This window comes from Filicampus tigris, chromosome 1 (genome assembly GCF_054856515.1).
Source record: "Filicampus tigris isolate MCC_2025a chromosome 1, RoL_Ftig_1.0, whole genome shotgun sequence".
Lineage (NCBI taxonomy): Eukaryota > Metazoa > Chordata > Actinopteri > Syngnathiformes > Syngnathidae > Filicampus > Filicampus tigris.
This window is the reverse complement of record NC_141217.1, coordinates 12,964,049-12,990,759: the sequence shown is the minus strand read 5'-3', so window position 1 is coordinate 12,990,759 and position 26,711 is coordinate 12,964,049. Positions and strand designations below refer to the sequence as shown.

At 41.8% G+C, this 26,711-nt stretch overlaps 2 protein-coding genes across 4 annotated transcripts; both read right to left on the bottom strand.

Annotated features, from left to right (window-relative positions):
• Positions 1–391: 391 nt before the first annotated feature.
• On the bottom strand, positions 392–9,994 carry LOC147152821 (glucose-6-phosphate 1-dehydrogenase-like). Its single transcript, XM_086028196.1, has 12 exons — positions 9,852–9,994; positions 8,693–8,730; positions 8,515–8,623; positions 6,439–6,656; positions 4,176–4,334; positions 3,965–4,090; positions 3,804–3,897; positions 3,045–3,231; positions 1,272–1,507; positions 1,002–1,078; positions 830–922; positions 392–556 (listed from the first exon to the last, which is right to left on the bottom strand). Exons 1-12 carry the CDS (start codon positions 9,984–9,986, stop codon positions 469–471), a joined length of 1,560 nt encoding a protein of 519 aa, XP_085884322.1. The 5' UTR covers positions 9,987–9,994; the 3' UTR covers positions 392–468.
• A 742-nt stretch (positions 9,995–10,736) lies between these two features.
• Positions 10,737–26,075, bottom strand: galnt6 (UDP-N-acetyl-alpha-D-galactosamine:polypeptide N-acetylgalactosaminyltransferase 6 (GalNAc-T6)). 3 transcript variants are annotated; one of them, XM_086028065.1, is made up of 11 exons: positions 25,946–26,075; positions 24,371–24,748; positions 23,358–23,530; positions 21,593–21,742; positions 19,678–19,912; positions 18,959–19,076; positions 17,210–17,410; positions 14,891–15,022; positions 14,703–14,804; positions 13,570–13,728; positions 10,737–13,488 (listed from the first exon to the last, which is right to left on the bottom strand). In XM_086028065.1, the coding sequence occupies exons 2-11, from the start codon at positions 24,679–24,681 to the stop codon at positions 13,375–13,377; spliced, it is 1,695 nt and encodes a 564-aa protein (XP_085884191.1). In that variant the 5' UTR covers positions 24,682–24,748; positions 25,946–26,075; the 3' UTR covers positions 10,737–13,374. The 3 variants fall into 3 exon arrangements, with proteins under 3 accessions (XP_085884191.1, XP_085884002.1, XP_085884096.1); XM_086027876.1 differs by lacking the exon at positions 25,946–26,075 and having other exon boundaries at positions 24,371–25,005; XM_086027970.1 differs by lacking the exon at positions 25,946–26,075 and having other exon boundaries at positions 17,279–17,410; positions 24,371–25,005.
• Between the last annotated feature and the right edge of the window lie 636 nt (positions 26,076–26,711).

Genomic DNA, 26,711 nt, shown 5'->3' with positions numbered 1-26,711 from the left:
TGAGCCAAACTACTTCAAACTATTTTGTAACCATTTCCATGTCATCTTGTCAACATTGGCATGCAGTCCATGCAGCGCCTATGAGACATGGGCCTTCATCCTGAGCGTTTTTCACCCAATTAAATGTCTCAGTTTGAGTATCGATACTTAAAATTGAGGATCGGAATATCAATATTTTGGAATCGATCCGCCCATCCCTACTGGGCATCACTGTCCTTGCAAAGACAACATTTTACAACAAATATTGGAAAAAAATAAATAAAAAAAAGGACTCCACCAGTGAACTCCTACTACAATCTTGTGGTACAGCACGAATCCATGGCCATCCATCATGGATAACAAGACTTGTTTTCCCAACATGCACACGCAATCAAACACAACAATACAGAAGTGAGATTTTGAGCGAATTTTATTGTTTCTATGCCTGTCAACAGTGGCGCATGCTGTATGTGCGTGCACGCATGTGTGTCACAAGTGGGGTTGCACCCACTTGTATTTCCCCTCATAGCGGAATCCAGACGCCTTCAGCAGCTGGTCCGCCTCGCTTGGGCCGCGACTGAGCACAAAAGAACGAATGAGAACCTTGAAGTGGACTGAATATTTATTTGTGTACACTGGAACATTACACATTACAATCCTAATGCGTTCCGAATGTGAAACTTCAATTTGACAGAAATAATCAGTTCCGTAAACAAATGGTTGGAGAAATGTAAAAAAAAGAAAAAGGCACAAAAGTTGAATAGAAAGTTGGTCAAATGATTTATTGTTTTGACAAGTGAATTAAAATGAATGCACATGTTGTGGACTGCATCACAAGATGGATATTTACCTCCCGTATTTGTAGGGTAAAGGACGCATCTTCTTCTCATCGATTTGGTGGAGGAGTGGGGTAAAAATTCTCCAGGCTTCTCGCAACTCATCGCTGGGAGAAAAATGGAAAAAAAGGAATTCAGCGCGCAACATTTTCAGCAATGAGCAAAGCGCCAAAGTGTGACGGAAACCTTCGCACGAAATGCATCTGATTGCCGCAGATGACGTCCAGTAGGAGCCTTTCATACGCGTCCGGCAGCTTCACATTCTGCCAGGATGAGACGGGAGAAGTTTCTTTGGGAAATGCTTTGCGCCAATTTCTTGGCTGTCAATGCAGCTAACACGCTAACATTTAGGAATGTGGCTGAAGCAGACGGAGAAGGCGATGTCAACTCCACACAGTAAGGCCGGAGCCCAAATTGCGCAAGGCCATCATGCTGCCATCATGTATTTGAGGTCACCTTGTATCTGCTCCTGTAGGTGAGGTCCAGCTCGGTCTCCTCTGGGCTGAAGTGGCCCCCGGGCCTCTTGGTGGTCATCTTCAGGTAGATGGCTTCGTCCGGCTGCACGCGGACCACCAGCTCGTTCCTCTGACATTCCTTTCCGAAGATGTCACCGGGCACGTCGGTGAACTGCAGCCGCAATTCCGCCTTGCGCTCGTTCAGAGCTTTACCGCAGCGCAGGATGAAAGGCACTCCTTTGAGGGAACGAAAAGGAACGAGATCACAACTCAAATAGCGACTCAAAGTGTAATATTTTTCAGTATTCGTGGTCCCCAGCCCACACGAATGGTGGGGGTCCACTGTACAGTGACAGTTATATTGCACTCAGGCTTATATTAGTTTGTGATTTTCCTTCATAGTGTTTTTGGTTGTTTTCTACTTTTGGAATTTCTAATCCAGATAGTGTTAATTACTGTACTTTTCGGACTATAAGTCGTTCCAAAGCGTAAGTCGCACCAGTCAAAAAATGCATCATGAAGACGAAAAAAACATACGTCGCTCTGGAGTTTCAATCACATTTTGGGGGGGAATTTATTTTACAAAAAGGAGGCCACCACCATGTTGCACCAAAAGTATTTGTCAACCGCCAAAAGAAAATACAAGAAGAAATGGCATGCGCATTCAGCCTGAGGCTTCCACCACAACAAGAGTTTATAAATTCAGCAACAAAAGGTGCAATAACCCACTAGGATTCTACTTTTGGCCACAACGCGACATGAGATTCTACTTACGGTACGCCATTTTAAACTAAAAAGAAAAAACGTTTCCGTAGTTTGAAGCGGATGTTTTGAATTCAACCACAACTCTTTCGCTGCTGTCAACACGATTAGAGAACAGACACTTTGGGTGCCAATCTGAGCTCGAATTTAAAGTCGCACCCGAGGATAAGCCGCAGGACTGCCAAACTATGAAATAACAAAAAGATATAGCCCAAAAAATATGGTAGTTTTTAAAGCTGGTTAGTTCGCATTTATTCGTTTGTATTTTTTCGAAAATGCATTGTTTTAGTTTAGTTTGATTTGTTTTAGTATTAGCTGTTTTTCTTTATTAATATATGAAGAAGTTGTCAAGTGGGCGGTATGGTGGGCGACTGGTTAGCACATCCGCCTCACAGTTCAGAGGTCGTGGGCTTGAATCCAGCCCCGGCCTTACGGTGTGGAGTTTGCATGTTCTCCCCGTGCCTGCGTGGGTTTTCTCCGGGTACACCGGTTTCCTCCCACATTCCAAAAACATGCATGGTAAGTTGATTGATCACTCTAAATTGCCCCTAGGTGTGATTGTGAGTGCGGATGTTTGTTTGTCTTTGTGTGCCCTGCGATTGACCGGCAACCAATTCGGGGTGTCCCCCGCCTACTGCCCAAAGACAGCTGGGATAGGCTCCAGCACCCCCGCGACCCTTGTCAGGAGAAGCGGTATGGATAATGGATGGATGAATACTTGTCAAGTGAAAGATAAAAAAAAAAAAGGTCACAATAACAAAAATAATAAATACATTTAAAATCAACCCTGAAAACCTCATGTGTGAAATTAACTGACAAAGATGAAAACGAAGGACATTTATGCTAGTTAAATTAGTTTTTGTTAGTTTTATAAATGTAAAATGTAGTTTTAGTTAGTTTTTTAAAAACACAAATTTTTACTTTATTTCATCTATTAAAATATTTTTTCAATTTTACTAATTACTCATAGTTATTTTGTTGGTCCGGGCGCCATCAAATAATAATCTCTTACCGTCCCATCTTTCATTGTGCACATAAAGCACAGCAGTCGCAAAGGTCGGTGTGCAGGAGCCTTCAGGGACAGTGGGGTCGTCAAGGTAACCCAACTTGGCAAGGCCCTCGCCCTCGGGGTCCCCCACGTACTGGCCAAGCAGCGCCTCAGACTCATCCACGGGCGCGATGCACTTCAACACCTTCACCTTGACAACGACACAAATGAAAGACAAGCTAACTAGTGCGACGAAACAACTGTATTGTGAAACACACCTGAACTTATTTATTTCTTTTTACATCGTCAGTCTTTTTAATTAAGTTCCCTATTTTCCATCCATGTTCATCACATATGGAGGGTGCTCATCATGGTGGCATACATACAGAAAAGTATTTATTTACAATAAAAAAAAAAAAACAGTAAACAAAATAAGGGATGACACAAAATGACTGCACACGTAATCTGAGACTCTCTCAATTAATCCAGATTTACCATGTAGAAAATAAATATAAATGCTCATTTTAAGTGTAAAAGATCATCGCTGTTAAAGAGATCAAGTGGTGCTCGGACAAGAATACACGAGGCTGATGGTCGAACTGTTTTAACCAGTTATGGAAACGTTTGTAACAATAAACTCCAAACGCGCCTGAGACCAGCTTTCATCAAATCATATGGATAAAAAGCAACTGGGAGAAGATGAAACATTCACTTGCAGATTGAAAAGTATGACAACATATGCCTGATCAACTTGAAATCGATTGATTTGGGCGCCACATTTACCTTCTCATTCCTGACGTCGTCTGGCCCGGTAGAGGTGGGCTTCTCCATGGCGGCCAAGCAAAGCATCTGGAGGAGATGATTTTGCATCACGTCTCTGCGATCATCAAAAAAGAAGAACCGATGGGCAAACTGCCATCCTTCTCTCCCGCCGGCTCGCTCACCGAATGATGCCAAAGTCATCAAAGTATCCTCCACGTCCATACGTCCCGAAAGGTTCTTTGAAGGTTAGCACCACGCACGACACGCTGTTCCTGTTCCAAATTGGTCCAAAAATGCGATTGCCAAATCTGGAAGGGGCAAGAAATAAAAGAGTACATGTTCCTCTGGGCTTCCTGCTCTCACTCTCTATTGTGCGTGTTGTGTGCATGCTACCTGAGCACCATGAGGTTCTGGACCATCTCTTTGCCCAGGTAGTGGTCAATGCGGTAGATCTGCTCCTCTGTAAAGAGCGAGGCCATGTGTGTGGACAGCTCCTGGGAGCTCTGCAGGTCCCGTCCGAATGGCTTCTCAACGATGAGTCGGTTCCAACCTCTGTAGTGGATATGAATGCTTAGCACATGGAAGGCAGTCAGTGAAGTCAGTGATTTTAGCTATTCGTTCTATTTAATTTGTCAGGAAAATGTGTTTATTTAACCAACCCAACCCAAGCATATCTTTTTTTTCAAGAATATGTTCTATGCAGATCCACTAGTCTAAACACGGCATTCTGATTAACGTTGTGTTTGTGAGTAAAGCAGCAAAATTCACCCGTTTTTAGCCATCTCAGGTGGCGGCCATTTTGTCACTTCAGTCGACTGAAAATGACATCACGGTTGCTCAGGGCTGAGGTAACGACCAATCGCAGCTCACCTGTTTTGTGAAGCTGAGCAGGTGATTGGTCCTTATCTGAGCCCTGAGCATCTGTGATGTCATTTTCAGTCGACAGAAGTGACAAAATGGCCGCCACCTGAGCTAGCTAAAAACGGGTGGATATCTCATATTCCACTAACGCAATCTTAATCAGAATGCCTTGTCTCAACTAGAGGGTGTGCACAGAACATATTCTGGAAAAAAATATGTTTGGGTTGTCTCCCCCTTTAAGTATTTTATTAAGTGGCTTCTGTCGTTCGAAGCGCATCCCCGCTGATGTGCACTGCTTACATTAAAACATGGCTGCGGATGGAGAGAAGCTATTTAACAAAAGCACAGTCATTAGTCAGATTGACAATTTAGCCATTTGGCTGATAAATTTAGCTACTTTTTTTACGTTATTATTACATTATCATCAAATTATTTTCACATGAAGAGGCATTTATTTTCACTTTTCACATTAAATGCATACCAAACAACATTCATTTCTATTATTGCCATGGAAGTTGATTCAAGTTCATGCTGGGGTAAAAGTTTCTAGACGAAAAGGGAAAGAAAAAAATAAGGAAAAGTTACATTTTGTGATGCAATGTTTTCCTTTAATGAAAAGAGCTGAACAAACTGAAGAATGCAATTTGCGTAAAAATTGCGTGTGAGTGCTGAGAAGCCGAAGCTAAACTCAAATATTTTAGAATTCATTGAATTGTTGACTTGCACAATGTGAAACTTGAAGTTGGAACGTTTGGAATCAGTTCAGAAATGTGGAAGTATGCGGGACAAATATCTCTGAAATGAAATTTTATTGTGCAATGTAACCATGTTCAAAGTCCGGCCCAGGGGCCAAATGCGGCCCGTGTTCAAATTTGCACCGACCCGCAGCCTCTGCCATAAAATTAATAATGTGTGGCCTATTAGTGCTGTTGGCCACAATAGAAAATACACGTGTGCAAAAAAAGCTATTTTATATTTCACCAGCAGGGGGCAGCAGACCTGTGGCCACACTCGTGTACTTTCGGATATGTCGCGCGCTACCTCTCCAAACACACCACTCAAAGTCGTGTTAGGTGTCAGAATGAAGCCATCGCTGCTTGAGCTATGTGTGGCCCTTTCCAGCCATTTGCAAAGTAGCGAACACAAAGAAAGTTTACAAGATAGGGCCGTTGCTTTTGAGGACAATTGGAAATTGGCAATTTTTTTTTCACTGAAATATAAAACAACCGTGTCTGCCGATAGTTCACCAAGAGACTGCATGTGGCTGTTATAAAGTTGAATGTCAAGAGTCACCCATCAGGCAAAACGTGCAAACTACGCCAAGGTGACTGACTGGTAACGAACGCCGTGAAAATGAAAGAAACTGATATGTGAATGGTTGGGCCCCCACACATTTTCACCTCACCTAATTTGGCCCTCTTTGCAAAAAGTTTGGACACACCTGGTGTAATGTATGGAATTGTAGCCATGTGGAATATAGTTCCCAAGATGTTGTGAATAAGCTGAGAAGTTCAAATTTTGAATGGGAATGATGTTTCACTTTGCTGTTGAAGAACTCATTGACTTGAATGTTTTTTTTTGTGTGTGTGGAAAATGTGGAATCATGGGAAAAGTGTACATTTTCCATGATGTGGAAAGTAATTCCTCCTGTCCTGATTCATTTTTAAGTTTGAATGATAGGAGAAATATCCTTCAAATAAAGTTGGTGTGGAATAACGATAGATTGACCGTGAGTGAGTGTGTGTGGGTGTGCATGTGTGTGTGTGTGTGTGTGTGTGCAACTGTGCATACTGACTTGGGGCTCATACAGTGGCTGCTGATGTTTGTGCAGACATGGTGGTAGACGGTGGGGGGCAGCGCCAAGTAGAAGAGCCGGTTGGCCTGGGCTCCGCCGGGCAGAGAGGACACATGAGCGTTGAGCTCGCGGAAAGAACCGGCGTCATCGTAGCGGCCGCTCAGGTACGAGTTCCTGCTGAAGAAGGTGGATAGGCGCTCACCCTCGCCATCAGTCACCTGAGGACAAGGAACACAACCATCAGCAATTATGATTCACGTTCAATTCAGATAACTTTATTGATTCTGGTGCATTTGAACAAATGTGCATTTGCAGCTTCCTGGTCCAAATACACATTGTGAAGGAAGTCTCAAGTCCTAACCTAAAGTCCAAAGTTACTGCCTATCTGTCACCCAAAGATATTAGTGTACTTGTGACTGGATTAATAAGAGACTTTTTTTCGCTTCAAGAAATTCAGCCCGTTGACAAGTTAATTTACAGGCGGATTTGACACATCAAATATGGCGGCCGCGCTGCAAAGAGTCAGCACGCTCAAGGTGGAATCTATGATACAGGTCTATGCTAGCACATTAGCAATTGCTTCATGGTTAAAGACCATTCAATGCATTTATTGTCTTCTCGGTAAAACGCATAACCAACATGAATCCTAGTTCATGTTTGACTAGCTATCGGTGAGCTAAAAACAAAGTTAGCCTAGCTTACTTGTTTTTGTGAGTTTTACAGTTACAGATAGCGTTGCCAACTGTCCCGTATTAGCCGGGACGTCCGTATTTCGGGCTAATTTGGTTTGTCCCATACGGGACCTTAAATGATATTGATATTGACTATCAACGCTTGCAAATACAGAAAACTGCAATCTACAGATCCTGTAATATGAGATGCTTTTAGTAAAGCTTTGGATGGCGATCGATTGTCAATAACGACGGACACAGACTGGATGTCTTTTACTTGTATACATGCGCAAACATACATTGCTGGTTCTTACACAGTGATAGCACATTACAGCGCTCGCAATGGAGACTCTCGGTACTACACATGACAGATCCTAGATCAGATAAAGTGTCAATCTCAGAACAAGCGGCAATCACTCCACCTGTCATTTAAGGACTTCTCTCTGGCTGCGCAAAATGACAGAAGACTGCTTGAGCCAGAAGCAGCCAGAAATATCCATGGAAAAAATTAATTTGGTGAGTCACACTCCTCTTTTACATTTCAGATTTCTTACCCCCATTTTTTGATGAAAAGAGCCAAATTGTTGTTTCATACGAGGTTTCATATGAGGTGACATAGTCGCTGTCCTGTGAAAATTTTCCATTTTCTTTCATTTTTTCTTATTTTTACGTGAATGTGGTTTCAACAGGCCGGAACGGTGGTTAGCACGTCCGCCTCACAGTTCAGAGGTCGTTCGATCCCGGGTTCGGCCTTCCTGTGTGGAGTTTGCATGTTCTCCCCGTGCCTGCGTGGGTTTTCTCCGGGTACTCCGGTTTCCTCCCACATTCCAAAAACATGCATGGTAAGTTGATTGGACTCTCTAAATTGCCCCTAGGTGTGATTGTGAGTGCGGATGTTTGTTTGTCTTTGTGTGCCCTGCGATTGACCGGCAACCAATTCGGGGTGTCCCCCGCCTACTGCTCGAAGACAGCTGGGATAGGCTCCAGCACGGCCCGCGACCCTTGTGAGGATAAGCGGTATCGATAATGGATGGATGGATGGTGTCAGCGTTAACGTGAAAATTAGAAAAAAAAATCAAAAATTCATACATCATGCTCACAGCACCGTGGCACCGTGCACCTGTCCCTTATTTAGGAGTGAGAAAGTTGGCAACCCTAATTACAGATAAAGTTTGAATTTGTGTTTGTTATGTCTCCTATCTTTGATTTACAAACCTTGCATGTCGCCATTGTCTTTTTTCAAATTTGACCACAAGTATAATTCCCAAATCTAAATGTACAAATCTTTGGAGTTTGCTTCATTCGGTGGCCTCTGTACTACGCAACATAGCATACTGGTGGGTTGCCAGTTCAAGTGTTTTGTTTCACAGATGTGCAAAATACAAGTCAAAACAATAGGGGCTACCTTCATGTAAGGCAGGCAAGCCAACTTGATGTCCTCCACCGTCATGTTAGAGCGGGCGAAGCCCACAAAGTAAGTGTCCTCGGGAAGCAGGCCATCTCGGAACAACCACCTAAGAGAACACACTTAACTCCAACGAATGAAACTTTTCATAAAAGGATTTTGTTATGATCATACTTACCATAAAGTTGAGTATATCTTCTTCTTAGCAAGATCTCCCTACAGGATCAAAAAGATTGATTATTACTTACAATTATCTGCTAGATTTGTAGTATTTCCTAGTATTGCCTAACCCATTTAAAATTAGTCCGAATGGAAAAGCCGTTGGTGAAGCGTTTTAATCAGGAAAAAAGGGTAATGCAATATATGATGCTGCTACTTCAGATACATTTTGTTTGAAGTGTTTTGTTGGTCTTATTCATTCATTCATTCATTAACCATACCGCTTATCCTCACAAGGGTCGCGGGGCGTGCTGGAGCCTATCCCAGCTGTCTTTGGGCAGTAGGCGGGGGACACCCTGAATTGGTTGCCAGCCAATCGCAGGGCACACAGAGACAAACATCCGCACTCACAATCACACCTAGGGGCAATTTAGAGAGTCCAATCAACTTACCATGCATGTTTTTGGAATGTGGGAGGAAACCGGAGTACCCGGAGGAAACCCATGCAGGCACGGGGAGAACATGCAAACTCCACACAGGGAGGCCGGAGCCGGGATCGAACCCACGACCTCTGAACTGTGAGGCGGACGTGCTAACCAGTCGACTTGTTGGTATTAGTTCCATCTAAATTAATATTAAATTAATAATATTCATTTTAGGTACTATTTATTGACATGAGTATTTTAGGTATTATCACTACATTGTGCGTGGATGTGTACATGTGAGAGTAGTGTGGACGTTGGACACTGAGCTGCACAAGGACATAATGTTATGCCATTTTTTGTCTTTTTTTTCCGCAATGATTCTGATTTAAGATGATTCTTATTTGGATTCCAAAATGATAATAGCTGTCGAGTTGAGTACATGTTAGGTCCAAAGGGCAGTTAGAGAGATAGATAGAGAGAGAGAGAGAGAGTGAGAGAGAGAGAGAGAGAGAGATAGAGAGAGAGAGAGAGAGAGAGAGAGAGAGAGGACTTTGAACAAATTCCATTTGCAAGTAAATACATGTGCATGTGACCTGATGCATACTAACAAGCCCCTTTTTAAACTTACAGAGTATGGGCTTTTTAGGTCTAAACTAAAAGAAAGAAGTCCCTTTCGTGCATATGTGAAGAATTGCCAACATTCACTAAGATGGACTGGGTTGAATTGACTAAGTAGAGTAGTAGGCTACTGACCGAGGCTCCCAGGATGATGAAGATGTTGGAATGACCGGACTGAAGCTGTCCATGGAGTTCCCTCCTGAGCTGGCTGAAAACCTCCGAGCGGCTCAAAAGCTCCGCGTTCTTCTTTTGCTTCTTTCTCACGTCCATCAGCTCTGCGCCTCTGTGAAGACATGACACACCCACACACACAGGCAAACACAAAGTAGCACAGAGTGAAAAGTCATCGTGGCCTTGCGCAAATGAGGGTGGGAAATGAGTGGATGCTGCCCCCTACTAGTAGAAGGAAGAACTACAAGCCTCCCAGCCCGGGGCCGAGCTTGAGTTGCCAACGCTGTCCACTTCAGTTATCCATCCATCCATTATCGATACCGCTTATCCTCAGAAGGGTCGCGGGGCGTGCTGGAGCCTATCCCAGCTGTCTTCGGGCAGTAGGCAGGGGACACCCTGAATGGGTTGCCAGCCAATCGCAGGGCACACAGAGACAGACATCCGCACTCACAATCCACTTCAATTAAGCTTCAATAAATACAATTTTAAAAAAACCTATTCACTTCTATTACAATGTGATAAGATTCACTTCAAGTATAAGACAATTATGATAGGATTCGTTCTAATTCTGATACATTACGAGTCACCTCATTAAACCCCCCAAATGCTTTTTACAGTAGTTTGTGCTTTGTATTGTTAATGTTTTACATGCAGTATGTTCAAGGATCTGCGGCCCACTCCATCGATGCTGCAATGATGATGTCACACTATACAATTCACCCCAATTTCAATGCGTCATTGCAATACAATTCACGCCATTTGTGATCTGATTCACAAGTACAACACAGTATATTTGCTTCTCTCAACGATTCACTCCAATTCGATGCGACACAATATGAATCACGCCAATTCAAGTCAATTACTATTTTATTTTTCAGTACAACACGATACACTGTCTGTGAGCACAATGTGATCATTTGACTGAGTTCAGTGCAATTCTGATGCAGTGAAATACGCTTCACTTCAATTTTGATTCAAAACAATTCACTATCACGTAATACGATTCATTCTAATTATATTGCAGTACTATGCAATACGATCAGGAATGTCGCTACACCGGAACTAGGGCGGGGAGCCTTTAGCCCCGTCAAAAAACTGTGTAGCCCCAGTTAAGCCCCTCCAGCTTTTTATTTGATATTATTAAATAAATTGAATATTAATTATAAATATTCACTCCGTATATAGTGCGATACTCTATGATTCACTCCAATTCTGATGCTGTACGTTTCACTCAAATTCAGATGCCATATAATACCATTAATTTCACTCCGATTATGATGTGATTGAAACACCTATAATTACTTACTTCCTACATTTATTCCCTTCACTCCCCTCCATCAAAAAACAACAAAAAAAAAAAACGAACTATTCACTCCTATTACAATGTGATAGGATTCACTTCAAGTATAAGACAATATGATAGGATTCAATCTAATTCTGATATATTAGGAGTCACCTCAGTTATGATCAAAAAAACCCCCAAAAAACCCCTGCTTTTTACAGTAGTTTGTGCTTTGTATTTTTAATGTTTTACATGCTGTATGTTCAAGGATCTGGGGCCCACTCCATCGATGCTGCAAAATGACTATTTTCGGGGCCCAGTCCTCACCTGTCTGCCTCTTACACCACACTCTTGTGCAAGTTGAACATTTGACATTCAGTTGTATTAAAATAATGTAAGAGCGCTAGACTACATTGGCATGACTTGAGGTTGTTCATTAACCCATTAAGCCCGGGAGTGCATAACCGCATTTCTGCCACTAGAACCGGGAGAGCTGTTGCGTCTTTATACCTCTCCAACCGGGGGAGCGGATACGTCAGCGTGCTTTTTTAATCCAATTCTCCGTCTCTTAGCCAATTTTATGCATCAGAATATACCCGTGACGGTGTTGCGAGACCGCGGAGGATGTCGTGGAATTTTTACGAGCCGTAGGTAGGCTAATGGCGGACGCCGTCGATCGCCAGGAGCTCTGATTAAAGTAAGTAACGGCGGTGATGTATACGTGCACGGCCAGTGGAACCAGTCGAACGTGATGTTATATGGTTCGTAGACAATTACGATATTGACGTCTTTGTAACAGAATAGAGGATGGTAATTACCACTCGATTTAAAAAAAAATTAAAATAGTGCTTCTCTTGCACCGACACGTTATTTTTACATCTTCCATTGAAACAGTAAATAATAATAAATTCTGCCTGTGTGAAAGCCACATGTCTAAGCTCTTTAATTCTTTTGGAATTATGTTTCTGTCTGCTACAGGGCTGAGATCTTAATCGTTTTGTAAGTGTTGAATTTCTGGGAGAACTTCAGATTTTCAAGGGTAATTCCAAAGGTGACCTGAGGTTTTGGGGAGCTGTTGAGAAGGGCGCTTTAGGCCTTGATGGGTTAAAGCTGCTCCTGGTTGCACTCGCCAAGCAGGATGACGTTGCGTCAGATCAGGTTCCGCAACACCTACACTTGACACAATTGTAAGGAATGTTTCTCGACCTGCACAATTGCTGAACAAACATTTCCTGGAGCCTCTGAACCAGTCCTCAGCCTTTGTGACAGTTAAGGGTTGGTAATAGCTAAACGAGGCAAACGGCAAGTGCTTGTGTGTGTCGAGCAGGAATCTGAGATTTGACATGTGATGTTTCCTAATCAAGTTGGCACAAATATTATGATTGTTTTTTTTTTTCTTGATAACCGGCTATATTGTTGAATACAAATTGTATTATAGGAATATGAATTCGTCATATAATTAAACAACTTCCACATTGTGAACACAGATACTTAAAGTCTTACATTTGATTATCCAAATAAAGGCTTTCATCATCAAGCGACAATAATGACTTAAAAATGACACACAGCTTGTCAAATTGACAAACCATTTTGATAGACACGGCTGTAAAAAAAATAAAAAATGTTTCATACCTATTTTATATAGATTATACCCCCCAAAATATGAACACTTTAGTGGCCTTTAAAAAGCCTTTAACTGGGCTTTCTTGAACATGCCTGTTTCGTGACAAAAAGCAACATTAACATGAACCAATGAAATGACACTTTTATCTTCTTGCTTATTTTGCTGTAAAATAGCAAAAGTCTCATCTCACTGTTCTCTAGCTCAATGTTAAAATCAAACCATGAACAAGATAGTGTCCTCTGGCCAAGGTTTTAATAGCTTGTCTATTTATTAGATTTATTGCACTCTCATCGTTACTACCACCACCACCTCGGCCCCCATCACCAGAGGAAGTCTAACGTGTAGAATTCACAAAAAACACACACATCAAGCCTCAGTGAGACTTGAGCATCGATTGTCAGTGCCCGCATTGTCTCTGACGACCACCTTCAAGCCCTCCAAACTCGGTTTTGCACCTGGATTAGCTTTACAGCAGCGAATGCCAATCCAAGTAGGTCTATACGAGTCTGTCCCAACTTGGTACCAAAAACCTGGTCTGCTCGGTTGGGCTGGTTAAATGACCAAAACGGGGCCAAAGGACGTCAACTGAAGCTCCAGCGCTGGTAGTCGTTCCAAGGATTACAGACATCCATCAGAATGACCTTGTCTTTCAGTTGTAAACATTTCCCACTGATGGGATTCTTCAGGAGGTTCTCCTGAAGAGGTGAGGAAGGAAAAAGCATTGGCAGGCCGCCTCACACCCGTTTGTAGGCCCAAACACAAAGAACCAAACAGACCTTTGTGAAGATCCACTCCTGGTGTGGTGACGGCTTAGACTGCCCAGTTTTCAGCGCGCACATTTGTATTTTCACCGGGTTTGGATTAGGCACCGCCTGAAGACACAACTGCTTGACGATGTTATGACGGAGCTCATTGTTGGACGTATACTCAAAGTACTGCAAAAGATCACAAACAGCCTCCATTTCACAGCTGGCCCGAATGGTGGTAAGCGACAAAGTACAAATATTTCCTTACTGTACTAAAGCACTGCCAGATCTCACGAATAACACTTAATAAGAAACAAACATTTTTATATTGTTTCGATGTTTACCAGTACCTAGGCGGTATCATAAGGGCTGTAAAAAAACGTATATATCGTCACTGATTCATAACACATTTCACATTGGTTGGGGCGGAGGGGCATATAATACACGGGTGCATGTTAGTCATGGGATTTTACGGTAGATTTTTACCAGCTATCTGTGCTAAACCTGAGTATTGATCCTTGGGGCTATTTTTTACTTTTACTCCCTACATTTGAACACATATATCAGTACTTGCTACTACTTACTTTGTCAAAATGAGTCAAGACTTCCTTTGATTGATAGAAATAGTACGAAATGGTCAAGAATATTATTGAACATGTTGATAAAACAAAACGGAAAAAACAAAGAACTGCTGACCTGATCCAACCCATAAGGATTATGATCTTACCTCCTTCTAATTACAAAACCATGACTTGCTAATGATTGCACTAATGAGCAAATTGCATAATCATGTCAAGCAGGTCAGGTAGGTGCTGTAAAAGGCAGCAGGTGAATTCACCTGTCTTCAACAAAAATGGCAGGGGTTAGAAGATGTGTGAGAATGAGAGGGGGAGGACAAAAAGGAGAAGAAGGAGGTGGAGGAAGAAGCCTTTTTCAACTTACCATAGTGTGGTATTGTGTCATCACAAAAAAAAAATCACTACAGATTCCTACAGGGGGTGAATTTTAGCACTGGGACCTATTAAATAAGTGCCAATGTTTAGCCCATTAAAGTGTCCCTTTACATCATTGCCCTTAAAACACATTTTAGAATATTGAGGTTTTTTTTTTTTTTGCAAGTCAAATTTGGAAGTACCATGGTGGTGGGAGTCTGACTGCTGTACCTGGTTGCCTCCTTGGTTGTGACATTGGTATATGATAACAGGTTTCCCATCTGCATTCCTATCACCAACATCCAGGCACATTTTAGATCCGGCATTCCTTATCTGGAAGCAAACAAATGTGGGAGAAGTTTTACATACACGGCTTGATGCAACATCCACGTAGAGCAATAAAGACAAAGCCAACTTACTGCTCCGTATTTTGATGGCTTTATATCAGGGACGAACATTTCTGGGTAGACGGTGTTTAGGTACCAGGAGAAGTTATTGCAGCGTAAGCTCTCTCTCAGCTTCAGACGATCAGAGATGTCCCCATATTTGTGCTACAACCAGAAATACTTTTTAAACACAACAATTTCGTTTCAACTCTGTTCTCTTTCTACAGCGTCATTTTACGTCACAAGTGATGTCAAGGCACTTTACATACAGTGCAACTGAAAAGCATAATGTGGCACATTGAAGCTGTATTCCAAATCACTTCCAAATGTTTTTTTTTAATTCTACACACAGCACCCGATAGTGAGAACGTGAAACATTTTTTGCTTGCAAATTTAAAGCAAACAAAAAAAAAAAGGCAATTCTGACAAAAGACAGTTCTGTTTCCGAAGTCTACCGACATTTATTTTGACTGATTGCTTGGTTTGCGCTTTGACACAGTCAACTGTACAGACCTATAGACAAGTGTGTGTCAGCGTTATTATCGTTTAAAAAAAACACATGAAATAATGAAAGGTAGAATAAGAAAAAAAAAATTGGGAACCGAAATAAGAATAAAAATAAAATAAAGACAGAAGAATAAAAATGGCGGTTAAAAAAAAACAAGAACTAACTGCCTTTAAAAATATATATTGTTTTGGATGTGCCAATTTTGCAATAGCTGTGGGACGCCGCAAGGCTGGTGACATTATGTGCTGACAATTTGGCCCTGACCATTAGCATGTGGTTGATGATGATGATGATGGCAGCTTTGGCAAAAGCACTCATACTCTGAAAGGTACGTGGGTAGGAGAAGTTAGATAACCCATATCACAATCTTTTTTAATTCACACAAAAAAAACCTAATAATTTTCCCAAAAATCAAAATAAAAAATGAACAAAAACTTTTATCTTCACGTCAAAGGCCGTGAATACTTAATCACATGATTTTTTTACTTTTTTATCTTTATAAATTAAAAAAATGAAATACATACTACTACTACTACTACTACTACTACTATTACTACTACTAATAATAATAATAATACCGGCTCCGGCCTTCCTGTGTGGAGTGGACGTGCTAACCAGTCGTCCAACAAAATGCATTGTTTTAGTTTAGTTTGATTAGTTTTAGTATTAGATTTTTTTTTTTAATGATCTTCTCTTATTTTAAGTTAAAAAAATGAAGCGCTGTGAATGCTACCTGGACAGTGGACACAATCAGCAATGGTTCAATCGAGGTATTTTTTTCTTGTTTATTGAAGATGATTGATTACCTTTCATACAAAAGGCTTCGTCAGTTCTACATTTTTAGGTGTGGAGTCTCCTAATTCATGTCGTGGTAGGTGTGTCCCCTGGGGTTAGTCACATTTGTGTTGTTGTTGCTGACAGGCATAGAGATGAATGTCCGTCCTGAATACCAACCGGTCATTCACTTACCAAACAAGTGAATGTTTGCAAAACAGCTCGTTAGAACCATCTACTCTTCTTCGTGGAATGAGACGATCTTGAAGGGGCAGACTTCCCCTTTAAAGGGGAAGTCAACAGAAAAGATGTTCTTTACGAGAATATGTTCTATGCAGGCCCACTAGTCAAAACATGGCATTCCATTTTTTTCCATCTCAGGGAGCGGCCATTTTGTCACTAGCTGTCAACTGAAAATGAAATTGACATCACAGTTGCTCAAGGCTGAGGTAACAATCAATCATGGCTCAGTTTCAGAAAACAGCTGAGCGTGATTGGTCATTACATGAGCCCTGAGAAACTATGACGTCATTTTCAGTCAAAAGGAGTGACAAAATCGCTGCCCCCTGAAATGGCTAAAAACAGGTGGATTTTGCTGCTTAACTCATATTTCACAAACCTAATATTAAACAGAATGCTGTGTTTAGACAAGTGAAGGCGCATAAACCATATTATTGCAAAGAATTTTGGGGGTTGATTTTAAGTGATGCCTCAATCCTCCTCCCCTATATTGAGACAGGTATTCTAATATATGACACATTGATGGCTTATTTTCCTACTCTTTCCAAACGCTGATACTCCCTATTCAAAATTCGAAAGTCATTGTTCTCAAAAGAATGTCCCTTATTTCTGAGTAGATTTTCATTGTTGAACAACAAGCTGTTCACCGAAGTTTAAAATTAGAACAGACGAAGCCTTTTGGACTACACGTTAAACACCTTGAACAAATGAGAAAAGTCCACTCGCCTCGACTCAACCCACCTGGGTAACTCAGAATCTACACAGACATGCGTACAGATGCACTATATGGGGCAGGTGTAGTAGCTCATCCCACATGAAATAATTGTCACCTCACTGGCCATATTGCTGGCCCCTATGTTGCGACGATAGAAGATCATTTTGTAGTCGTCCATCCAAACCTCGGCCAGGCGCACCAGGTTGCGAGAGATGACCTCGGTGCCTTTGGGGAAAGTGTGCGGACTCTTGGTGCGGAAGACGTGGCCCACCACCGAACAAGGAAGGATCTCCAGTTGACCGCCGCACTGCCACACCTGAACATAACACACAACACATCAAACACGGCCAGAGACCAGGGCTGGGCTAGGAATCACTCCTGAGTCAATTTATAGTCAGATTTTTGTAGTGCTGTTGAAATGCATAGTGATAGGTTATCCCAATTTAGTGACTTCACTGTATACTGCAATGCATCTGGAAAAATAAGTGAATAACCAGAGGTCACTAGAAAAGCAATCCCATGATGCATTGCAAAAATACAGTTTTTTATTTTTTTCAGGGTGTTTGATTTTTGGCACTAGACAAATTCATGAGTTGTGGTGCCAAAATATGCTTAATATAAGTAGTGCAACACATCACAAGACGGACCGAAATGAACTGCTCTAGTTTCGTAAATATGAACACGTGTGCTTGGCATAAAAACTAGCACATTTTAAATCTAGTTTATCATGTTTAGGAACTGGCAGACCGTACGCCACTGGAACATGCTGGGCAGAGAGGGCGTTTTCTTTTACACAACCCTGGCACACCTGACAATTTGGTCACAGAAAGCAGACTACACCTAATGCTACATTCACACCAAACGTGGATGATGCGTTTCTGGTGGCGCGTTTGTATTGGAGTCAATGTAGTTCGCGCGGGCGAGCGCGGTTGCGCGCCGGGCGGCGCAAATGATGCATTTGGAGCGGTGGGACGCGAAGTGAAGCACCAAAAATCCGTCCATTTGTCCCATTCGTCGCGTATCAATCAAGTCAACTTTTTTCGCCAATCCGCCTCGCGGCAGCCAATCAACATCGGGGATACTGCGGCAGCCAATCAGCATCGGGCATACTGTGGCAGCCAATCAGCATCGGGCATACTGCGTCACACAGCCAAATGGCATCCTGTTCACTCGGCGGCTTCTTTTTTTTCACAGTTCTTGAACTTTACCAAGACAGCAATATTGTTAGCATTAGCATAGTATGTCGGCCGTTTGATTGTGATGTTGAAAAATGCTGTCGTAGTCTACTACCAAGCGAAGCCCCTCCCCTCTCCGCTGTGAGCGAATGAACGGCTACAGCTTTTCAGTTTTCAAATTTCCCGCGGTCAAACGCGAGCGAATCAAGCGACCCGGAACGCTTCATTCGCGTTTGGTGTGAACGTAGCATAAGACCAGCTAAAAGTAGGTCTAAGTTGTGGTGCATTTGGTGTAAAGGCCTAGATACACCAATCCGACCTCGGACGTCAGTAAGCGTTGGGGCGTTGGATTGCGCCGTCTGATTGATGTAGCGAACACCGTCGTAACATGGGACCCCGTCAGGAAGCGTCTGGTGGACGTTTCAGCATGTCAGCAATTGGCGTCGTGAAGCGTGACACTTGGGCTCTCTGATTGGCTGTTAGCTAGCGAATCAGCGCACTGGGCAATATCAGGAAGTGACAAATGCGGATGAACAGTGAGCACGTCTTTGAAGTCTTAATCTTCTTACAAGAGCGAGGGTTGACAATGTAAGTATTTCACGATACTGTGTCAAGAGCGTGAGGCTTTGCTTGCTACATTCCCAATGTGTGACGTGACAATAAAAACAAAGCAGGGAGAAAAGACTGACCCGGAAGGACATCTCCAAATTCTCGCCACCCCAAATCTCCATCTGATCATCATATGTTCCGATGTGTTCAAAGTAGCTCTTTGATATGGAAAAGAGACCTCCGGCAATAGTGGGTGTTCTGAAAAAAGGTACAAAGAAAAAAGAAAAAGAAATGGGTAAGGCCAGTATTTCTTGGTCTTGCAGTGCTGGGTAGTACCAGAAGATACCGTTAAATAATTTGCTACTATGCTTAAAACTCATTCACTGCCATTGACGTATTTATTTGTCTTTTCACTGTCCAGCCATTCAATCCCAGGAATTTATATTTTTTTCAATTTTTTTCAAACGTTAGGGTAAAAGAGGGATTGAAAATGTCTGGAAGTGAATCAGTTAAAAAGATTTTTCAGCATTCTGTATGCTTGAGTAGTCAAAATCTACACTGAAAAAAATGGTGTGGTTGAATTGGCTTGAATTTTTTATTTCATCAAGTGGTCGCACAAAATAAAATCATCTGTATCGAGATACATTTTTTAAATAGAGTCTACTCTAAATAGTCTAGTCTGAAAAAATATATCTGGATTCACATGATTTTGTTTCGTACATCCACTTGATGAAATCAAATAGAGTAAATGCAGCACATTTTTTTTCATTGTAGTACTAGTGTGTCCTTTTTTACTTTTACTGAAGTAAAGGACATGAATCAGTTCTGGAATATGAGTACTTTTATCACTTCTGCTTACTTGATCGGATAGGTCTCATTATGGCGCAACTTCAAGATGGTGGCGGGGATGGGCTCCCAGATAAATGTCATGGCCCAGTCAAAGGCCCCTCGAGTGCTGTAATGCTGGCTGGCCGCAGGCTTTCGGAATTGGAACGTGTTGAGGTCGATGGTGACGATGCGCGGACTGACCACCGCGCTCGGTTCTTCCACGATGCGGCTTAATAGTGGTTCCAGCCAACCGTGGAAACACTCACCTAAAAACACACAAAATCAGACTTTAAAGGCAAGGCAAGTTCATGTGTCCATTCGCCATTAAGACCCAAGGTAATTCCATAGTGCTTTACAGAGGCAAAGAAATAGCGATTAAAATAAAGAAAAATAATGAAGGTTAAAGGGATGGTTGGGCCGGGATGGCCATGCTTTCACTAACAAGTTCATTTTATATATTTTTTGATCAGGAAAATGAAAAGAGTTGTCATTTTCTATTTTATCAATGAATTTGGGAGAAATTATAAAGTATGTGACTCCATGAATAACGCCTCTTGTTAATGAGGAGAATGCCCGCGCCCCCTAACGTTCTATCCATGTTTAGTCGGAGTCACTGGAGGAACCGATTCCAAACTCTCCATTAGAAATCATTGGACTTTTATTGCTTATAACGTCCAAAAACGGCGATCAATTGGCACCAAAATTTATGTGGACATCCCTACTAATGCCCACTACAACATATCAAAAGGATTAACCTCTCCGTGGCTGATTTATATGAGAATGAGGAAATGTGGAAGTGAGCAGAGCTACATCGATTTATGTTGGGACGAGCGCACACTGCTTCGTTGCTTAAAAACAAACAAACAAACAAAAAAACACTGCTTCTTTGCTAATCGCGGTCAGGACGGGCGAGGCATTTAACACCAGTCAGGATATTTACAGAGACTGAAGTGAGAATGAGGAGACGTGCACATTTATTTGGATGAGGAATGCCCCCATTTTTTCGACCGAAAACACGCCGTCCAATGGAACGTAACAGCCGAAATGGTGCGCTCCAATGCGGCCACACTCGGTTGTGGAGTCAGATGCGCACGTTCAAGACACTCCTGGTGTTCGATGAGGTCATCACGTTTTATGTCAATAAATCCAATCTATTGTGCAGAACACTTTTGTACTTTCACAGGTTGAAGTGGACAAGAGTAGCAATGTGCATTTGCATTTTGGTGGCGATCGGTCGCCGTTTTAGACAACAGAACTGACAAACGAGCAATATTACCACGCTTGCCTCCTCCCGTGACGCAGACCGCTGAGACCGAAAAAATAACGAGCCAAGCCCCAAAAAGGGGCGGGGCAATATGTCATAAATCTAATCACAAAAAAAAGCCCTTAAATCACTACAGAGTCTTTTGAGGGGCGCATTTTAGTACTGATGTCATTTTTACATGCAAACCTATTATATAAGTGCCAATGTTAAGATCATCCAAGTGTCCCTTTAAAATAATATCGCAGCAAAAAAGCAGGATAAAGCAAGTCATCAATGGATCAATTTAAGAAAAGGTTACAAAAATCCAGACACTGAAATATACCCTTATACAATCGCAAAAATATATTTTTTATGTTATTTATATTGAAAAAGTTGAAAAAAATGATAAGCCTATTTTTGATAAAGTTGAGGAGTAGAAAGATATCTGCTTTTAAATATAGTGAGCACAAGTTAAAAGTCATCAGAAAAATAAATACTCAATTAAAGTTAACCCGTCGATAAGAACAAAGCAGTGTATTTGTGCCAGTTACTTCCCACTACTGCTCGTAACCATGTGAATTGTTCACACGAAAAATGTGCCCACAACATGGTTCTTGGTGTGCATGCCTGTGCTACTGTGCAGTTGAGCGACGTGCTACTCAGCTGCTGTGCTGTTGACCATTGTGAGTTTGTGCATGCTTACAGTGCGCATCAAGGAAGGTGAGCACTTGGCCTTGTGCGACGCTGGCGCCCAGCATCCGGGCTGCGACCAGTCCCTTCCTCTCCTGCTGCCTCATCACACGGACAATCTTCAGCTCGCGGACAAAATCCTCCAGTTGGCTCTGAAGGTGCTCTTGGAGAAGGCAAATATTTTACATTACAAAATCACCCCCAAAAAATGTACTGAGTGACAGAAAAGTAACAGCGTATTTGAAAAAGGTTACAAATGGTTTATTCACTGAAACGTTTTTCTCATTTGTTTTGCTTTTGTAAAGTTGAGCATTTAATTAAGAATGTGGGACTACTTGGCACAAAATTGCCGTGACTAGTGAAAGTATCTGAGTATGAAAAAAATCTGACATTAATGAACAAACACTAAACATTCGAGGGAAAAAATGAGAAAAAAAAAACCTAAAGTAACAGAAGTATTTTGAAATAGCTTTTCAACCACCCTCTAGATTCTAGACTCTAGAATAGAACGATATTATTCTGTTGCTTGAATGGCAAAATGTGGATACACAGGTTAGTTAGACCTTCTGCAATCTTGTGGAAGAGCATCTAATTGTTCTGCCTGACACTTGCACATCAATGAACAAAGATACATTGTTTGTATAGTTACTAAATCACCATTGCCATGGCAAGAAACTGAATCATTGCCCGATGATCTCTCGAAAGCAAACTAACTGGTTGCCATCCATCGTGTTGGGTGTAATGACAATTTTGAGCGTAATTTATCAGTACCAATGTGTCAAGTGCCACAAGACTTAGAGCAGTGGTGGGAAAGTTCATTTTCTTTGCAAACTAGTTCAAAGTTCAGCTCACAAAGTTTAAAATGAACTAGTTCAGATTCTAGTTCATAATTGTTGTTGTTGTTTTTTTTTATAAGTTCACTTTTTTAAAAAATTAACTAGTTCATAGTTCTTTTTTTTTAACCCAAAGTATTGCTGCAATCTGTTACCCTCTGGCACACTGCCATTTGCCCATTGTTGCCACTCATTCAGAAAAGGGAGAAATTTGTACTTGAATTGTCTTGACAAATCTAGCTACCTCTTAACTTCCCCCTCACCCCAACTTTGACGTATTCCGTGAGAGCAGCAAGAATTGCATCTTGGGATATTTTCCTAGCAACGCCTTCACAAGTATCCAACCGACGCACCCTTGGTTTACGATAGCTGACATAAACAGTGTCCGGGTATTCTGTGCATTCTTGGTTTGTTCGTACTTTCATTTGGCGGCGACCGACGTTTCATGAGATCACAGGGACGTAAAAACTGACAAGAATGCAAAAACAGAAACGGGCGGCTAATGTCTCTTCATGGTCATGTCTAATTACTGTACTCAGTGACAGAATACGGCAAGCAAGCTATAGCTAGTTTAGCTCGATTAAAATGTCAGTGACTAGGGAAATAGATCAAACTAGTGACTTGTGCGTCTGTCTCACAGTCGAGAGGTTATTGGTTATTGGTATCGTCAGGAAATGCTACTAGTAGTCACAAATTGGTTTGGAATCTCACCTGTATGTGGTTTGCAAGGTTTTCTGAGAGTATTTCCTCCCACATTCCAAAATCATGTGAAGTTGAATTCTTGTTAATTCTTTGTTAATCAATTGGTAACCAGTTCATTGTTTGTCCACACATGCCCTGACACTGGTGACCAGTCTGTTGTTATCTATATGTGGCTATTTATTTTATATTAATTCTTAAAAAAAAATGGCGCCTGCGTGCTGTTGGCATTTCCTGGTCCCCGACCTTCTGTGCTGGCGTCGTCCACCAGGATGATCTCTTTGAGCAAGAAGGCAGGTGACGTGTGCATGACGCTGTAGACCGTCCGGAGAAGCGTCGACCAGGCCTCGTTGTGGAACACGATGATCACACTGGTGTCAGGCAGCGGAGGGCAGCGGAAAAACTTCTGGGCCAAGCACCTGAGCGAGTGTAGCCATGTTAACATTTGATCCATTTTAATTACCGGTACATAGATCTGAATACATAGCAATATGTAGGCTAATAAACCCGATCAATCCGCTATTGTACTCAGGTGGCTAAATGTTAGCATATCAGCTGCTAGCATGTTAGCATTTGGTTCATTCTCATTAGAAATGGTAGCATTGTAGCAAGCAGCGCAGTATGTAAAATCCTTATCAATCTGCCAACTGTTTTGATCTAACTGTATGTTAGCATACCAACTGATAGTATATCAGTATTTCTGATCAAATTACAGTAGTAATACAATCAGCGTTCTCTTATTTATTCTACATTTGCATTGTTCAGCATTTCAGCATCAGTTTAGGTGTTTCTATTCTACAGAAATGCAGAAAAGTATATATACACACTCACACACACATACATACATATATAGAAATGTATAGGGATGGCACCAGGTATGGGTATCGGGCTGATACAGGCTTTAATTTTAGATGTCTGTTACTCATGGAAGCAGCTGATAAGAGCAAAATTTAATGCAAAGAAAATCTGACATTAAGTAAGGCCTCCTCTGCAGCAGTTGACATACTACGACAGGCTGACACATTGGTGAATCATCATGTGTGCTAGAAAGAAACATCTTGTTGAAAGAGAGGTAAAAAGAGGTATTGGTACTCAGTGTCAGTAGGTACTCAAAGAGTGAATACTTGTATCGGCCTGGAAAAAGTGGTATTATAGTGTTGGTGAGCTGCTGCACCTGTCAGTAATTCATCAACCTGACAACTGCCACACGTTATAAGGGTTGTTTAAAAAAAAAAGAAAAAAAGAAAAAAAGATCTTACTCTGGAGGCCGAGTGTCATCCCCGAGACTCCGCCTGAGCGAGATGCGGTCACTGGCAAACCGATTGAAACAATGCTTGTTCATGCCCTCCTCCTTCTCCTTGGTTTCCTCGGGAGACAGATTGTCTTTTTTAAAGGCAACCCCATTTGCACCTGGCGCTTTCGGGTCCTGAGGCGGTCTCTCCAGGTGAGGCTTGAGCTCATCCTTGCTGTAGAAACCACGGGGGCAAGCGTTGTTCTTGGTAGACCCCATCTGGGGCGGAACAGCAACCTGCAAGCCCAAGTTTTTGACGGCCTCTCGGACCAGGATCATCACCTTGTCCTTCCTCCCCACCTGTTCCCACAGCCCGGGTTCAGCGGCGAACGAGACCTCCGGGTCGCTGTGGAGAAACACCAAGGCCATCAAGAAGATAGCCCCCCCAAGGACAGCCAGTTTCAGGGGGGCTATGCGGCGTCGGGGTAACAGACGCATGATTCAGACGCAGCCTACACGGCCTCAAGGTGGAGTGTGAATGTGTAAAGTGATTTGAGGAAGTGGTGGCAAATGAGTCATGAAGGAGACATTTGCTCAACCGACTCCCTTCAGGTGTCAGCGCAGCAGCAGGTTTGCTTAACACCACACCTGCCATCCCCAGGACCCATGTGACTGCAAATGGGCTGGCTCAAACTCACTCCCACTTCAGTGAACACCGCCTGCCACTCCAGGACCTCCCCTGCTGATTTGACACCTGAAGCATGACTATTTCTACTTCACCCCACAGAGGCTTAAAACATGACCTGTTTCCTGGATTGCTGAAACAGGATCTAAGTGCTGCAATGGTGGCCGTCTAATGTGAACACAGAAATTCACTCTTACCCTTGGCCATCATTTATTTACTCAGTAATTGAGATGGAACACTGACCGGCTTTGAGTAACAGATTATCATCTTTCTCCTTAAAACAAACAAAAAAAAATATCCAGAAAGACAAACACAAAATGGCAGAATAAGTAGGGATGTATTTTTTTTATCCATCAACCCATTCTACACCACTTGTCCTCATTATAGTCATAGACCATATTTGATTCAAAGTTTTTTTGTTTTTTTTCAAATTAGTAGAGAAAGCACTAAGGTCAATTGATAAAGGTTACTACTATCTACTATTAAGTATTGGCCCTACCAGTTATGCTAACAAGTTAGTTAGACACTAGCATAGAAACAAGCACTGGAGCAGATTTAAAGGGTTTTAAACATTTCTATACATTATATTCAGATACTAGTATTTGTCGAGAATTGATGAAATGCTAACATGCTAGCCGTTGGAAACCTGGCATAGTGATGTTCAACTGATCGAGACCCAAAAAGGCTGGATCATGGACAGCTAAAACTATATTACACGCATTTGTATTCTGATATTTTCACAACAAAAGATGCCACATAGAACATACAATTTGGGTTAGACGTCAGGGAATGCTACTAGTAGTCACAAATAAATGCAGTGCAGCTCAGCCTTTGGCTAGCGCATGTCATAGCCAGCAATGCTTTTGGGTGAATGTCAAGCTCGTTTGAAACTGCATTTAAAAGTGTCACATACTGTACCTGCATTTTCAGAGGTTGTTTTTAAACGCACACAATACTTTGTTGTTCTTAACTTCTTTAAAATGGGTCGTGACTTAGCCACCAAAGGAAGATGTGGGTCCCACCCAAACCAGGGTGACATCAATTGAGAACCAATGTCCTAAACATAACCTGTTTTAAGAAAGCACCAACACTTTAATGTGTGTGTGTGCGTGTATGCGTGTGTGTGTGTTTGTGTGTAATATAATAACGTAATATAATAATATAATGTAATACATTAACGACGCAAGACTAATTACAGTAGATTAAAAACAACAACTAACATCAATCACCACTCCCCGACGCATGATTGATGAGAGTGCGCCGCCTACTGGCTTAAAAGCTGAATCCACTCACAGGTAATTATGGTTAATGCACAAAAAAAAAAAAAAAATGCGTTTTTACAATTATAAGAACCGCGAGTTTGGATATTATTTTTTTCAATTATTATATTATTGCAACTAGAGCCAAAGTTGATATTGGAGTTTTTTTTATGAGTTAAATGCATTGTTTGTGCTATTGAACAAAGCACCCGTTGGTGCCCAGAAATTGAGCAATACTGTACATGAAATAGGAGATGAATATATTAAAATACTGACTTGTGGCATTCTTTGTGAAAAACAAAAAACAAAGAAACAATGATCACAGTCACCGTTTCATTTCTTCGCTGGTCGGCACACTAAACAATGCACACAAATACAAAAGGTTTCTTCACTATATTCTGATTAATATTATAATTTAGTATTTA